Source organism: Dasypus novemcinctus, chromosome X (assembly GCF_030445035.2).
Source record: "Dasypus novemcinctus isolate mDasNov1 chromosome X, mDasNov1.1.hap2, whole genome shotgun sequence".
Taxonomy (NCBI): Eukaryota; Metazoa; Chordata; class Mammalia; order Cingulata; family Dasypodidae; genus Dasypus; species Dasypus novemcinctus.
The window spans coordinates 156,525,854-156,542,265 of NC_080704.1; the positions used below are offsets into that span (position 1 = coordinate 156,525,854).

General features: G+C 42.9%; 1 protein-coding gene across 2 annotated transcripts in view; it reads left to right on the top strand.

Moving 5' to 3' along the window:
• The window catches only part of SLC9A6 (solute carrier family 9 member A6), a 78,936-nt gene extending 75,596 nt beyond the window's left edge, over positions 1-3,340 (top strand). For both annotated transcript variants that reach the window (XM_071212961.1, XM_071212960.1), the window contains one exon: positions 672-3,340. In XM_071212961.1, coding sequence (XP_071069062.1) covers positions 672-944 — 273 coding nt within the window. In that variant the 3' untranslated portion in view covers positions 945-3,340. The remainder of the gene's footprint in view (positions 1-671) is intronic.
• Positions 3,341-16,412: the final 13,072 nt, after the last annotated feature.

Below are 16,412 nucleotides of genomic sequence, written 5' to 3' on the forward strand. Positions count from 1 at the left end.
ACGCACTGGGGATGCGTAGGTGGGGGAGGCAGATTGTGGCAGACCCTGAGGCTGAAGGGCCTAAGTCACTGCAGGGTAGCTTTTTTAAATTTTTAAATTTTTGTTTTTTTATTTTTTTAGATTTACTTCTCTCCCCTCCCCCCCCAACCCCTCCCTTCCCCGTTGTCTGTTCTCTGTGTCCATTTGCTGCTTGCTCTTCTTTGTCTGCTTCTGTTGTTGTCAGTGACATGGGAATCTGTGTTTCTTTTTTTGTTGCGTCATCTTGTGTGTCAGCTCTCCGTGTGTGCGTTGCCATTCCTGGGCAGTCTGCACTTTCTTCCGCACTGGGCGGCTCTCCTTGCGCGTGGGGCTCCCCTAGCGGGGACACCCCTGCGTGGCACAGCACTCCTTGCGCGCATCTGCACTGCACGTGGGCCAGCTCCACACGGGTCAAGGAGGCCCGGGGTTTGAACCATGGACCTCCCATGGGGTAGACGGATGCCCTAACCACTGGGCCAAGTCCACTCCCCTGCACAGTATCTTTTACACTAAGGTAAGGGTTTTAGACTCAATCCTGAGAGCAGTGGGGTACCACCTAAGGGTTTTACATAGGGAATCCTTTCAAGTTCTCCCATTTGAAATGTTTCTTGACTCTCTTAACAATTCTTAAAACTTATTTTATTTGCATTTAGAACCAGGAACAGTTGAAAGATGATGACTCAGATCTTATTCTCAATGATGGCGATATTAGTTTGACGTATGGGGATTCTACCGTGAACACTGAATCAGCAACATCCAGTGCTCCCAGGCGATTTGTGGGAAACAGTTCTGAAGATGCCTTGGATCGGGAGCTTGCATTTGGAGACCATGAACTGGTCATTCGGGGAACACGCCTGGTTCTTCCTATGGATGATTCTGAGCCCCCCTTAAATCTCTTAGATAATACGAGACACGGTCCAGCCTAAGCTTACTGATGCTCACTTAGTGATCTGTAAAATTTGCACATGTGATCGTGAAGAAATTTGTACTACCTAAAAAGTCCCAGTGCATGTCTCTGAATGTTTAAGCTATATAAATACTATTTATATGGCGTACAAAGAATATAAATATCCTGTACAAGGCAGATTGTGAACAAACTATTCCCTTTTTTCAAGATTTACTGGCTGCACTATGTAGAATGGATCTGTTTTAGAAAGTTATTTTCACAGTGATGTTGTGTGTTCTACAAGCTTTGCGTCTCAGTTACGTTTAAAACGTGACGGATTTACTCTTTCTTATATTTACCTGACACTTAACCAGAGTACCAAGTTCTTGTGATGTGAACTAATTTTTTTAAGGGGGGGGAGTGTTATTTCCTAGGGAGCTATGGGAGGAGAGGCTCCTTTGTTGGGGAACTTTTTAGTTGATTGCTGCTGCCTTGGTTCTGACCTTTTTCTTTCCTTTATCTCTGATGGCCTATTGTGGTGCAAGGAGCTGTTGAAGTCCAGTGCTGATGGCGTTCTGCTCTTGCCCTATTCAGGTTGGGGAGCGAAGTGTGGGGGCCCGTTTTCTCCCTTGTTGTGAAAGAACAGATTCTTTGACTACAGTACACTGCTGTTCAGAAAAGAAGGCTGCAAATGACTTCCAAGACTTTATTTCTTTTTTTTTCCCAGACCAGGACCATCAAAAGAGTTGCATCCAGCCTGCTTAGCCAAAGTACAGTTGTATATAGTCCAGAGCATGTGATGTCGATTTGGAGGGACTGGGGCGGAGAGGGGCAGAGGGCAGGAGGGGGAATAAAGAGAAGGGTGGTTTGGGAGCTCTCTCTTCCCAAATATGTAAATATTCTATGCCAGATAAGTTTAAATAAGAAATTTAATTGCTGCTTAAGTTTTGATTATGTACTTAATCTGTATAGCAAGCTTTGTGGTCAGAAGTTTTTATATCAATTTAAATCACTGCTCTTTAGCAGCCGAACAGGAGCAAAATGTAAAATTTTTTGAACTTACTGTGTCTAATTGTCGTTTGTTAGTCTGTAGTTAATATTAAGAGTTAATTTATGAATCCATGATAGTTCCACACTACCCCAAAGTCAGTTGTACAAGAAATATAAATGCTCTGGGGGCACCTTCCCCTCGGTGTTTACGGGAAGAGCAGTGGCTCTTTTGTGTTAACTTTTTAGTAATGAATGTCTAAGCTGCCAGGTCGGTTTTTACCTTTTTCAAGGAAGAGCACAGAGCAATCCCCCATTTCATATTCGGAGCATGAAAGTGGATTTTGTTTTGTGACAATGAAAATACTCCTAAAGGCGCACTGAACACTTGGAAGGGGAAAGCTTTTTGATATACATTTCAATCTGTTAATGTTTCTGAAGAAAAATAGAAACTTTTGTGTTCCTGCCCCTCCAGTGCCTTAAATTTTACCCAGCTGATTCAAATGAGGTTCACATTTTCCAATGAAAACTATCTTTCCAAACAAAATGGGGACTTATTCTTCAAAAGTTATCTGTGCTAGTGAAAACACTCCTTGAGATTTTAAGGGAATGCAAATGTTGACCCCTTTGGTGGCAGCTTTAACTGTTGGCATAGCCATTTGTTATGTAGTTAGTGATAGTGACTTTCCTGCTATGCAGGAATCCCGTGAAGTGTGCATTTTATATGATGTGTGCCTCTTCATGCAGTAAATAGTTTCTTGTTAATGTACCTTTGAGGGGCTTTGAACTTCAGCGTCATTTACCCACAGAGTTATTCAAGGTGTAAAAGGTTATACAATAAATTAACAACTACCTTTTTTATTCTGTCAGGTTACTGAGCTCACTTTATGAGATTTGCTGTAAATATGTAGCATGACAAATTCAGTAACTTGTCTGTTTCAGCATGCATAAGACTTTTTATTAGGGAAACTGATAAAGCTTGAGTCAACTAAATCTGCCTTCATACTTTATCAAAGGGGAACCAAGCCTGCTGTGTTTGCATCAGCATCTGGAAGATTTTCCTCTCCTCTAATCTGTGTACACATCTGCAAACAAGGAAGAAAAACCAAACTCTACTCATATACCTACTGGCTTTAGACACCTGAATGAATTTGATGAAGTGCTGTCTGTTACCATTGTGCACAAGTAGTTCTGTTCTCGAACTTGTTTTTCTGTTGTTTGTGGAACCTACATGTTTGAATGACTTGAACGTGGCATCTTTTAAAATTACTTTTTAAGGTTCCTTGGCATTATATCCTAGTTGTCTGTGTTTGGCAATGTGTTGTTAAAGTGATAGACTTTTAATCTTTATGTATTTTTTTTGTTTGTTTTTCCTTGGAGTACTTGGACAGATGTTATAGTGGTTTCTTTTGGGAAAATATGTCATTAAAAGAATTATAGCCTTGCAAATAACTGCTCTCCATATTTGAGTCACAGTTTATTCTAGTGAGAAGTAAAGACTACTGACTTCATTTATTTTTCTACCTATACTGACGGGAAAAGGGGAAAGACATGTTTAAAAAAGAAACTGACAGAAACCTAACAGAAAGTAACTTATGGGGTGGCACATTTTGAGTGCTTATGTGTAAGAGTGGGTATATTTGTTTATGGTCACAATTGGGCCATTTAAGAAAGACAACTCAGTGCTGTCAAAATCTGTTACATTAATTTGTAGCCTGTTAGCTCAGTAATGGACAATGTCATGAAAATTTTATTTCTGTTATTCAGGGACAGTAAGTTATTTTTTTTTTCATTTAAAAAATTTATTGAAGTATATCATTTGTACATGAACATACATAAACACTAATTGTATAGTAAGAGTGGACTTACAAAACAAACACGCATCATCATACAGGGCTCCATCCATCACCCCAACACCAAAACCTTGCATTGGTGGGGAACATTTGTTACAAACTATGAAAGAGCATGGTCAACATATTACTACTAACTATAGCCCATATTATTTTTTCACTTTAAAAATTTATTGAAGTATTCATACATGAACATACATAAACAATAAATGTATAGTAAAAGTTGTGAACTTACAAAGCAAACATGCATAAAATACAGGGGTCCCATACATCAACCGTCCACCAACACCTTGCATTGTTGTGGAACTTTGTAACAAGTTATGAAAGAGCATCATTAATATAGCCCATATCTTATATTTGGTGTTTTCCCCCCCAACCCACCCAATTATTAACACCCTGTATTAGTATTATAAATTTGTTAGAGTTCACAAGAGAACGTTCTCATATTCTGTTAACCACATTCCATCTTCCACCACAGAAACAGTAAACTCTAAACTCCAGTAGGTAGAGACACAGTTCCAAATTTGGTTGCAGGCACAATCACACAAATATTCTTTCCTCCAAGTTAAAGTTGTGCCCCTCTTTTTGTATGTGTGAAGTTTTGTAGGTTAGAGTTCTCTGATGGCAACTTCACGTCCTCTAGTAACGGCACCAACCACGCTGTGCAGTGGAGGGCAGTACCAGCTTTGTTTCCATCCACTCCAGCTTCCTTTTTCATGGCCTGCTGAGGGACACATACAGTATAGGTCTATGGACGACAGGCCGTTTCCTTGAACGAACCCATGTTTTCTAGTTCACCATAAATCTACATTAGGTTTGAGCAAGGACAGTCATGAACCTGACTCTGGGCATGAGCGTAAGGAGATGGAAGTATAGATGTTTTGACTTAACCAGAAAGTCCTTGGAAGGAAGTACACCACACAGACGATGCAGTGTGAGGCTTAAGGATTGGAAAGGGTAACAATAGTGGTTACATTTTTTGAGTCCCAATTTGGTACAGGCAATGTGTATACTAGGTATTTTTCATCTACATTTTAATTCCATCTTTTTTAAAAAATCCATCTTAATGCTCTGGAGATACATTCTTGTATTTTCACTTCACAGATAGGTAAACAGGTACAGAGAAGGTGTCACACTGCTAATAAGTGACAGCCAGGACTCAAATCCAGCCTGACTTCCAAAGTCCAGATTCCTAAACACTACTGGTTCCAAAGGCAGGTGATATGCTCATTCATCTTGGCTATAACTAGAAGGATGATTAAAGGAGTTGCAGGTTTCTCGCTGCCCACCACTGCTTGTCATCAGGCCAGTGTCGGCCGTGAAGTCTCAGCTCTGTGCCTCCATTCAATTGCCCTGCTGGCTGCTGGATATGAGTTCCCCTGGCTGGGAGGGTTCTCCCACTCTTAGGAAAGTGCCCTCCTGGGTCTCCTCCAGCACTTGGGCAAAGCAGTCTGGCTAGAAGCATTCCTTCACACTCTGCATTCCAGCATTTTCAACACAGGGGCCTTTTCACGGCATAGGGCGTGGTCCTGAACAACGCGCTGTGTCCGTATAGTTTTGTGTAGTAGAAAAAAACCAGGCTTTGGAGTTACTCAGACCAGGGTCCAAATCCAGCCTCTGCTTCTTGCTTATTGTGTAGTGTTGGCCAGTTTCTTGACTTCACTGAGCCATTTTCTTAGCTGTAAAATTAATTCATTCAGCAAATATTCAAGTGCCACAGACAGCAGTGCCTGGTCTCGTGGACTGTAGTGTACAGTAGATGCAGCTCTCTCATGGGGTTGTTGGGTATCATTCATGAAAGACATACTGATTGCCTTCTAGTAGGAGAATATACCTCACAAATAACAACATCGAATATAATAATCATAATTACTATTATTATTTCCACTATGGCAGAAAGGTACCAGAAGCTATGAGGATACTGTAATCTGGTGGTGGGAGATGTAGGAAAGATGTTCCTGAAGAAGTGATATTTAAGCTTGAACCTCAAGGATAAGTAAAGGGAGTGGAGGGGAGGAGCATTCTTGGCAGAGTGAAGAGTAGCAGCTCTATAATTGATATTCCACACAGCATTCATTTAATCTGATATTTATTGTGGGGCAACCATACCACCTACTGTCCTATATTTAGTGCTGAAGTAAATAGATGTGTGGTTGCTCTCATGGCACTTACATGTTAGTGGGGAAGACAATATGTATCCAATAATTATATAAGTACAAGCATAACGAGGAGTACCTTGAACCAAAATCTGCCCCCTGCAACTTTTCTCCACCCCCCTTCCACTGGACCTCTTAGAGCAAATCCACTCCCCTCTTCTGTTACAGCCTCCAGACATTTGAAATGCAGTGCTAGTTTGGTTTCCCCGAGGCTGAACAATCCCGTTCACTTTCTCTCTTCTGGACATCCACCAGAAGTCCCTTGTTCTAGATGCTTCTATGCACACACCTGAGACCACATTGGCTCTTTGTTTCAGTGGTCGCATTATACCCTCATCTTGCATTGCAACAGAATGTCTGGGCCAGTGAGTACCCTGCCCTTGTGGCGCTTACATTCTAGTTGGGGAATAAGTATATGCATACATACATACAAATATAAAATAATCAAAGATTGTGGTAAGTGTAATAAGAAGTAGGAAGACCAAGGTAAGAGTGGGATGGGGACTAATTTAGATAGGGTAGTTGGAAGGCCTTACCGAGGAGGTAAGCTTGAAACCATGACTTGAAGGAGCCAGTCAGACATAAGCCAGGAAGAATGGTGAAAAGGTCTGGTTTAGAATAGACGGTCAACAAATGTTTGTTGAAAAGGAGCAAAATGTACTCTTGACCTTTAGTTCAATTACCAAACACCAGCATGGTAGAATGGGAGAAGCAATTGGCTAATAGGTAGGAGGCCAGAGTCTTTGCTCTACCTGCTATTGGTACCCTTTAAGTGAGCCTGTTTCTTCCTTTATGAAATGACAACAGTTCACTGATTCAGTAAACATTTATTGAACCGCCATGTGCCAGGCACTGGGGTAGGTACTGGATGATGATTTGAGCCCCAGCTAGCTCCCAGCCCTGTTAGGGGGATCAGATGAAGTGATGTACAATGAGACATTCTGACAGGGATTCGGAAGGTTCTTGAAGCTGAGGTTGAGTATTATGTAAGGTTTGGCTGACGTGTTACCGTACGAACAAAATTTGGAAAACTCTTAACAGACCATGGGCGGCTTTCCTTCGAAATCTCCAGTTTAGTAAGTTGGAGGTGTCCCAAGGAGTTGCCACAGTGAAGACTGAACTTTGAGAACTGGCTTAGCTGGGCCTGTCATGTCTGGAGCCTGAACTCCATGAGACCTGCTTTTTCTGGCCAATTCTGCCTAGTAAAAGAACCCCTCTCCTTTTTACCCTTATTTGCAGTTGCAGCGTGGGGAGTCCTGCCCTTGGTATCCCAGTTGGACACCAGGTCTGCTTGTTTTCCACTTGGTGTTGCTGCCTGGTGGGCGCTGGGTCTCACTAAAGAGATGCAGCTTACTTGTGCAAGTTATTTCTTTTGCAGAGATGGAAAAATGTATTGAAAGCTCTGTGAGTGCTTCTTGGAAGCAAGGTTTAATTTCCCCAGATTTGTTGGAACTGAAGTGGTTCGCTGTGTGTTTAAATACTAATCCTACAAAAATTTCTTGAGAAGCATTCAGTTCTTAGTTGCCTTGGGAGTCACGAGGCTTTATTGCATGAATTTTTGTCTTCATTTGAATTTCCTATACAGCTGTGTTCCCATGTGGACTCGGCGAAAAGCATGTGAGCTGTTTTTTTCATCTGCAAAATCTGGAAGGCTTCTGTCAGATAATAGAAGTTGCTTGTTTTTTCTGGTATGTGTGTGTGTTTAGTCTTAGAGCTGGTTTAAAGTAAGAAAGCAAGGTAATGGCAATTGGACCCCGTGATTATGCTACAAAATTATGGGTTTTTTTTTAACACTTTCTTGAAACATCAACAATCAAAGCTCTGTCTTATAAGGGCAACCAAGAGGCTGATATTTAAACATTCCAGCCAAACAACATTTCACTTACTAACGTTTAAGTCAACAGACAGCACCTCACATGGGCTGAGCCCTGGTCAGGCACTAGGGACCCGGAGGTGGCTAAGTCACGGTTTCAATTTAAAGGAGTCTGCCACAACTAGGTAAGAGCGTGGTAACTGAGTGGAAAGCATCGCAATGGACTGCTGTGTGGAATTCAGGTCCCTCACTTATTCCTGACTATGGTGGATAGACTACGGACCCCCAAAGAAGCCCACTCCCTAAATCTCAGAACCCGCAAGTATGTTAGATTCCATGGCAAAAAAAAAAAAAAAAAAGTACTTTGCAGATGTAAGTAGGGTTAAGGCCCTTGAGATGGGGAGAGTAGGGTGGATTATGCAGGTGGGCCCAACTAACCACACGGGCCCTTAAAGTTGGCACTTTTCCTGGCTGTTTTTGGAGAGAGAGTGTGACAGCGGAAGTAGGATCAGAGGGGTGCTATGGTGCTGACTTTGAAATTTGGTGGAAGCGGGGCCTCAAGAAGCTGGACAAGGCAAGGAAACTGATTCTTGCCTAGAGCCTCCAGATGGAACACAACGCAGCCTTGCTGACACTTTGATTTTAGCTCAGTGAAGACTTCGGACCTAAAGAACTGTGAGATAACAAATGGGGGTTGTTTCCAGCCACCATGTTTGTGGTAGTTTCTTATGGCAGCAATAGAAAGCAAATACATATACCGTTGAGGGAGAGGGTATTGTCTCTGTTACTATTTAGTTCTGAATGTCTGCTTTGTGCCAGGCGCTGTGCATGCTGCTGTGGATACAGAAATGAACCAAAACCCAGAGTTTACAGTCTAGCAGGGGAGATCAGCAAGTATACAGACAACGGTGATACAGAACAATAGGCGCCATGGTGAAGAAAAGCTCAGGTGATCAATGCACAGCCTGGAGAAGGATCAGGAGGCTGGAGAAGGCCCTGCCACTTCCCTGACTTTCACTAACATTTCCACATTCCTCACTGGTGTGAGAGATTTTTCCCAGGCCGCCATACTCACTGTATTTCCAGGGAGTGGCAGTGTACAGGAGATGTGGTCATGCTGGGTTTTAGAAAGATCACTCTCATTGTGGATGCAGTGGGAAGGATGGAATGGCTAGGAGCAAGAAGGGGCACCGGGATGAAGGCTATAAGACTTGTCCAGGTGAGAGAAAGTGGCGGCCTGGTCTCGAGAGATGCCAGTGGAGATGGAGAGAAGCAGTAAAAGTAGAAATCTAAACTTGTCTTTGGATAACTTATGTAAGGGAGGATGGAACCCAATGTGGGAAAAAAGTCTGGGAGAAGGGGACTAAGGGCCCTAAATGAGAAAGTTGGGAAAGGGATACAAGCTTGAAAAACACAAGGACTTGCAATTCATTTTCCTATCATAACCTAAGAACATCTGCTTTGGGTGGTGTCTGGGGGAAAATAATTGCTTTAAGCAGAGTACAATAGATGGAGGGAAAAAAGAAACTATTTTCCCTCCTTAGAGAAAGCAGAAGGTTCCAGAAGTTCTCAGGGAATGATGGGTGGTGTTATTAGGAAAGCTTTAAAAGGGCGTCGCTCTGGATTTCAGTGTATCCCACCACTTGTCTGGCTGGAAGAATGAAAATATATGTTGTGGGCTCTAAAGTACATCTCGTAGCATTTTCCAGGAGGTCAGGGGCCAAGGAATGAATACAGGATATGGAAAGGAAGCCACGGCTCGCTGGCAGACCCTTTCTGGAGCTTGGAGGTTTACATGCAAGCAAGGAGGCAGTTTCACTTTGTGCTTTTCCCTAAAGGCTGCTGCGAGAGTTCTCTAGAAAATCCACCCTAGCGTCCAAAGCCTTCTGGTATGCTGTTCCCAAACGCTGTGTGCCATTTCGCCTTCTGAAACAGTCAGTTTGAACCAAAGAGTGACTTTTGGGACAGAAGTCATCAAAACGCAGGGATACAAACTTTTTTAAAAAATGGATTTTCACCTCAGTGGAAGGGAATCAGCCACTGACAGTCCAACTGAGAAAAGAAAGCATTGAGGCCTATATTAATATGAAGGAAACATCTGGTTTTTGTTTTCTCAACTTTTATTAATTCATCTGAGGTGTGAGTCACCAGCCCAGCTAGCCAATGTTTCCAAAATCAAGTCTTCATGGCCTCCCGAGTAGTTGGGAAAAATCACTTCAGTAGTACCTTGAGAGAGGCTGATGTTCCCCAGAGAAGTGCTGTGTTTTTAAAAAGGCAATATTGGTCCTGATAGGTAGTTTCTAAAACTGCTTCTATGTTAGCCCACAGTTACATACTTTCCTTGGCGGGATTTCATTTCTCCACCCAGAAATTTTAAGACTGCTGTGCTGACCTAAAAATGTATATTAAACAGAGAATCTCACAAAGCATACCCCTCACCCATAAAGAGAACTTTACCGGTTCGTCTTGGTCATGGTGAGGTTAGAGGAGTAGTCCCTAGGAACACTAAAGAAGGATAAAAGTCTCCCCTCCCCACTCTTTGCAAGGTTCTGTTTAACCAACACCAATCCCTAGCACGGGAACTCAGGTGGGGCATTAGAAAGAAAAGAAAGATTCTTTCCTGGGACTAGACCCTACCACCATTTGGGTTAATGATTCTGTGTTCTCACCAAGTCATCATTTTCAAGATGGTTAGTTAGGGTTCTCAGCTGGCCTATGGTTACAGCTCAGGGCAAAGCTGACTGGACTGTATAATTATATAGCCAGCATTATATTCATTACACGGTCCTTATCCACCCGATCTCTACTCTTTCTGACCCACAGTTAAGGATGCCAGTAGTGGGGCTCAAACATCTACTTTTCACAGGAGACCAATTACTTGATTCTACTCACCATTCGCTCACTCATCCATCCATCCATCCATTCATTCATTCATTAAACAAACTTCGTCTGGATGCCAACCACCCTAGGTACTGGGAATTCAGAGGTAGAAAAGAAATGGCTCCTTGTCCTCGAGGATCTCACAGTACAGCAGTGAAGACAGACTTGTAATTAGATGAAATATGACTATGATTCCTGAAGAAGGTAGTGTTCAACTGAGCCTTGAAAGATAAGTTAGATATATAAGTCTGAAACACTGGAGAAAGATCTGGGCTGTAGGAGTGAATGAGACCACCAGGAGAAAGCATATCATAGAAAGAACCCTAGGAAAAAATACAAAAACAAACAAAACCAGTGACATTTAAAGGGAAAATAGAATAAGAAGAGATTGAGGAGGAATAACTCAAAACGTTGGTGGAAAATGAGGAGTACTGTTACAGATATCAAAGGAGAAAACATTTCCATAAGGATGGAATAGTCAATAACATAAATATTAGTGAAGAGATCAAGTAATATGAAGACAGAAGAGCATCTGTTGGATCCAGAAATATGGAGAAATCACTGATCATCAGTAAGGGGATGGCAAGATCAGGTTTTGGGGAGACCTATTGACTGCTTGCATATGGGAGGTGAGGGAGAAAGAGATGTTAGGATTACTACCAGGTTCTTAGATGGACTAACTGAGTTGTGGTTCCATGCGCTTAGATGTAGAACTCAAGAGGAAGAGCAGATCAGAGGGCAAAGGAAAGGGTAAGGGAATGAGTTCAGTTTTGGCCACATTGAGCATGAGGTGCTTGTGGGATAGCCAAGTGGAGATATCCAGTAGGCCACTGGATATGTGAATCTCGAACTCAAAATTCCTTGTTTTCAAATATAGTAGAGCAAAATGGTTTATTTTCTTTTTTCTGTAGAGACCTCCATGCCATCTTTTCATTATGCCTTTTACTCGGATCAGTTGCTTAGGTATTTTCTAGTTTGTGGTATTTCTTTGCGATTTCTCAATGGATTTTATTTGAACCAGGAGCCTCCATGCCGGCAGTTTCTGTAGTGCACATTTGGAGACACTTCTAAAGAGAAACAGAAGTCTATGAAAGTACCTGGAAGAGCTCTTCTCTCTGTATCGAGCCATTTGCCCACCTCCTGTCCATAAGGCAGCTGTTGTATTAGAGAACTTTCTGTTGTTGTTAACCTAAGGAAGAAAGGAAAAGGTTTGTTTCGGATTCTGGTTCAATTATACATCTAAGGTCAGTACTTGTGGATGGTGATCCACTTCTATTTTAAATATATCACAAAACAGAGCTCAAATAGTTCAATGATATGGCTGAATTTGAAATACAATGTCCACTCTGGTCGTTCAGGGTGGGAATTGTAGCACCTGTCCCTATGCCACAAACAAGGTAGAGCCTCAAGTCTTCAAATATAGGAAGGAAGATCTATGTCTAGACATCTCTTTCTTTAGCTGATAATCTTCATTTCTTGCCAGCTTCTGTTCATTTTACTTGAAGATAGTTTTTACACTGTGTCTCTTCCAGTAAATGAAAACCCCAATCTTCCTAAAGAAAATGACACCATTGGCTTGCCCTTTTCCCTATTCCCCATCAGATTGACTTTAGGATATGATAGTGGCAAGAGCAGCAGGGTAAATGATCAATGTGTAATGTGTCGGGTCCAAGGGGGATGGTTTTGAGAGTCTGTTCTAACCATGCAAGCAATGTTTCCAATAAAAACTTTTTATTAGGCCTTGTCACAGATGTAAATGTTTCATAAAGATATCAGTCAGGTTGTAAATCATACATTTGAATTAATATTGAAGTCACCTCATTAAATACCAAGAAACGCAATTTCTTTCACATAAATCTCAGTCTCGAGTGACTTCTTTAAAAAAGGAGCAAAGAACAAGAAACAAAACTCAAGCCCCAGGCACCTGACGCTGAATTTTGAGAGACTGGTAGGAATATGAAAATTTCCCCTATCTGTGTCTATAACCTCCAATTTCTAGAGCAGAGACTTCAAATGTTTCCTCATCTCCCTAGGTCCCTCAAATTCTTCAGAAGTAATAGAACTGAAGAAATGATCTGGACTCTTAACTTTTTTAAAGTCAGGTTTACTGAGGGACGATTGACATGGAGTAAAACTTTCCCTTCATAGCGTACAGTTCTGTGAGTTTTGACAAACACATATAGTCGTGTAACCATCATCACAAGCTATGGATCATCTCCATCACTCCCCAAATCCCTTACGGACCATTTTGTAGTTAACCCCTCCCCCCGCCTCCAGCTCCTGGCAACCACTGACCTGTTTTCTGGCCGGATAGTTTTGCCTGTTCCAGAATGTCATAAACGGGCTCATACAGCATGTAGCCTTTTGCAGACTCTTTAGCTTTTGAAATTAATCGCATTACTCTTCACGTTGTGAAGAGAATACATGTTCATTGTGGAAAACTTAAAATATTTAACTTAGGAAACAAAGAAGATAGCAAATGTTTTCCAAAGACAACTATGGTTCACGTTTTGGGGTGTTTCCTTTCAGGCTTTTTACTAGATGGGCATGCGCATGCACGCACACAGAAAAAAAAAGGTATAAAATCGAAAGAATGCTATATGCAGAATTTTGTCTTTTGTAACTTAATAGAGTGACCATTTTCTTATGGATTAACTCTTCCTTGAGGGTTGGAGGCAAGAACCTCGTCAGCAGGCCCAGGGATGAGCAAGAAACAGGAACAGAACCTCAGAGACCCACAGAGAAAACCTCTTAGGCAGCCTTTGGCGGCTCTGTGCCCTCTGCATTTGGTTTCCTGGGCTGCTGAGTCCACTTGTTTCAATCAAAGGCTATTTTTACTTCCTTTTTGTTACTGGCATTTTCTCAGACTAAAACAAACACTTGCTCTCAGGTTGACTTCGGTGCCCGTTCCTGTGGGACCCTGTAGCACCCTGTGTGCCTCTCTAGCAGAGAACTTTTCACACCACATTAGAAAGGTTCATTTATTTTGTTCACCTCCCCTAATTGACAGATGATGAGCCCCTCGGGCACAGGCACCCTGTCTTATTCACCTCTTTTTCCCAATGCCGTGACAAAAATCCACTGCCTCAAGTATTACCCGGCAAAGAGTGATAGTGAAAATGTAATGAATGAATGAACAAACCAACGAACCAGCTGTTCTAGTTTGCTAGGCTGCCGACATGCAGATACCATAAAATGGGTTGACTTTTAACGGTGGGAATTTATTAGCTTACAAGCTTACGGTTTCAAGTCTGAGGAAAATGTCTAAATCGAGGCATCACAAGGCGATGTTTTCTCCCCAAAGACCAGCTGCCAGTGATCCTGGACTCCTCTGTCACATGGCAGGGCACGTGGCAGCGTCTGCTTGTCTCTCCCTTCTCTTCTGGGTTTCGTTGCTTTTAGTTTCTTGCTTCCATGGCTTTCTCTCTCTTTGTCTGAATTTGATTCTCTTATAAAGATCTTCACTAAGAGGAATAAGACCCACCCTGAATGAGGTGTGTCACATCCTAACTGAAGATTCTACCAACCAAAAGATCCTACTTGTAATGGATCCACACCCACAGGAATGGATTAACGTTAAGAAAATAATTTTCTGGGGTACATAGTTTCACACCACCACACCAAACATTTCCTTCATTGGACTGGTTGGTGCCCTATTTTGTTCTCTTCTGCTTTACCCTCAGAAGGAGAAGAAAAATACCTTTTTGGACATTGTTTTTGGTGATTATCACAGAAGGGGTGAGTTTGCTTTTAAAAGCCTTGCCATTTCTGACTCACACCTTCACTGCTTTTCACATTGCTATGGCATGCCTCATGCATAGCCCTGTGGAGTCTGGCCAAAGTTGTATTGTCAGGGAGATGTGAAATGCAGGAAAAAAATGGACCTGGCAGGGAGGAAGAGCAAGACAGCTCAGAGTTGCTGTTGATGGGCACACAGACCAGTGGGTGATTAGTTTGGAGAGAACCAAAAGGGCCTGAGTTGAAGAACCAGGGTAAGGTGAGAAAGTGGGGGAATGAAAAGCCCAGCAGTGTGGGGATAAGAAGAGAAAACAGACTGAAACAGATCCTTGTCTGTCCATAGAAGCATTAATCACAATTGCCAGAAGGTGGAAACAAAATCAACAGATGAATGGATAAAGGAAAGGCAGTCTATACATACGAGTGACTATTACTCAGCCGTGAAAAGGAATGAAGTTCTGATGAATGTGAAAACACGGATGAACCTGGAGGACATTGGGTGAATGAAATAAGCCAGGCACAAAAGGACAGATATTGTATGATGCCACTTATATGAAATATCCAGAATAAGCAAATTCGTAGAGATAGAGGAGACTACAGGTTGCCAGGAACTAGGTGGAGGAGTTATTGCTTCATGGGTGCAGGGTTTTTGTTTTTGGTAAGGAAAATTTTTGGTGATGGACAGTGGTGAGGGTAGCCTGATATCATGAATGTAACATTACTGAATTGTGCACATGAAAGCGGTTAAGAAGGGAAATTGTGTGTTATATATATGTTACCACAATACAAATTTTTAAAAATTGAACAGTGTCCTTAAGAGCTCTCCTCATCTTCCTCTTTGATCCAAATCACTGGCTATTTCTCACCTGTAGTACTATTAACAGTTGTAGAAGTTTCCACTTACTGAGCACCTACTCTGGGCCAGGCCCAGGCCTAAGCCTTTCATAGGCTTTGCCTCCTTGAATCCTCACAGCCCTCTGTGGTAAGCACGATTAGTATCCCTATTTTACAGATCAGGAAGAAACTGAGGCTCAGAGAGGTTCAGTGAATGTCAAAGGTCACACAGCTCCTTAGGCCAGTGCCTGGCCTACAGTGAACACTCTATCAATGGCAGGTGTTTTGATTATTACCACCACTATTAATCATAAGAAATGGCTGATGCCATGGTCTGAGCAGCCAAGCCCAAAGGCCCAAGCGGGGTCTGAGATGCAGCTCCTTCTGGAGCTTACCAAGGCCTGCTCAACCAGTGATGATTTCCCCGCCTGCTTCTTGAAGACTTGGAAAGGTGGCTCCTTGGGTGGTGGGGAAAATGATGTCGTGCTTGTTTTGGGCTCCTTCTCGGTTCCCGCAAATGTCCTTAACATTTTCCATTTTCTGAGCGCTTTTGTGAAAGAGCTATGATGTGGTTGACAGTGTTTGTAGTCGGAGCCAAGTCAAGCCTTCCTCTGAAGGGAAGTTGGAAGCCTTCAAGGGTCTTGTCAGTGCTCACGTGGCCCACAGCCGCCTCCTCCGTGCAGCGCAAGGCCGAGCTCTCCTGGCCATCAGCTGCTGAGCACAGTGCCCTCACTGATGCCTGCGCTGTTTCTTTGGGTGGGGAAACCAAGGCTGTATCAGCCAGGCTTGGGCTTGCCAGGGCCTTCCTTTCTCCAGGGAGGGCTTTGCCAGAGCTACCCATCTCCCGTGACGCTGTTCCTGGTTTAGGCACCGCGGCGCGCTGCTCAAGATCATTTCCCTTCCTGTGTTTTCTGCAGTTATTTCTTTTTGCCAGGACCCTGGAAAAACTTTGAAACTTAAAATCGCCCACATGCCAGGAATCCCTGCAGCCTCCCCGTGAGGGGTAGATGAGCACCATATGCTGTTTATATCCCAAGAAAAGGCTTGCCCCCGTGAAGCACAGGGCCCGGAATCACTGGCTCACCCCTCTTTTACCTTAGCAGCTGGAGCAACGGCCCTCTGGATGAGGATGCGTATGCAGATCGCCATTTGGCTCTGAAAAGCCCCAAACTGTTTGTTTGTGTGAGAACTGCTGTCTCCTAGGCCTGCAGGTGGTGGGCAGGCCCGCCTTCCCCTGGGGGACCCGCTGA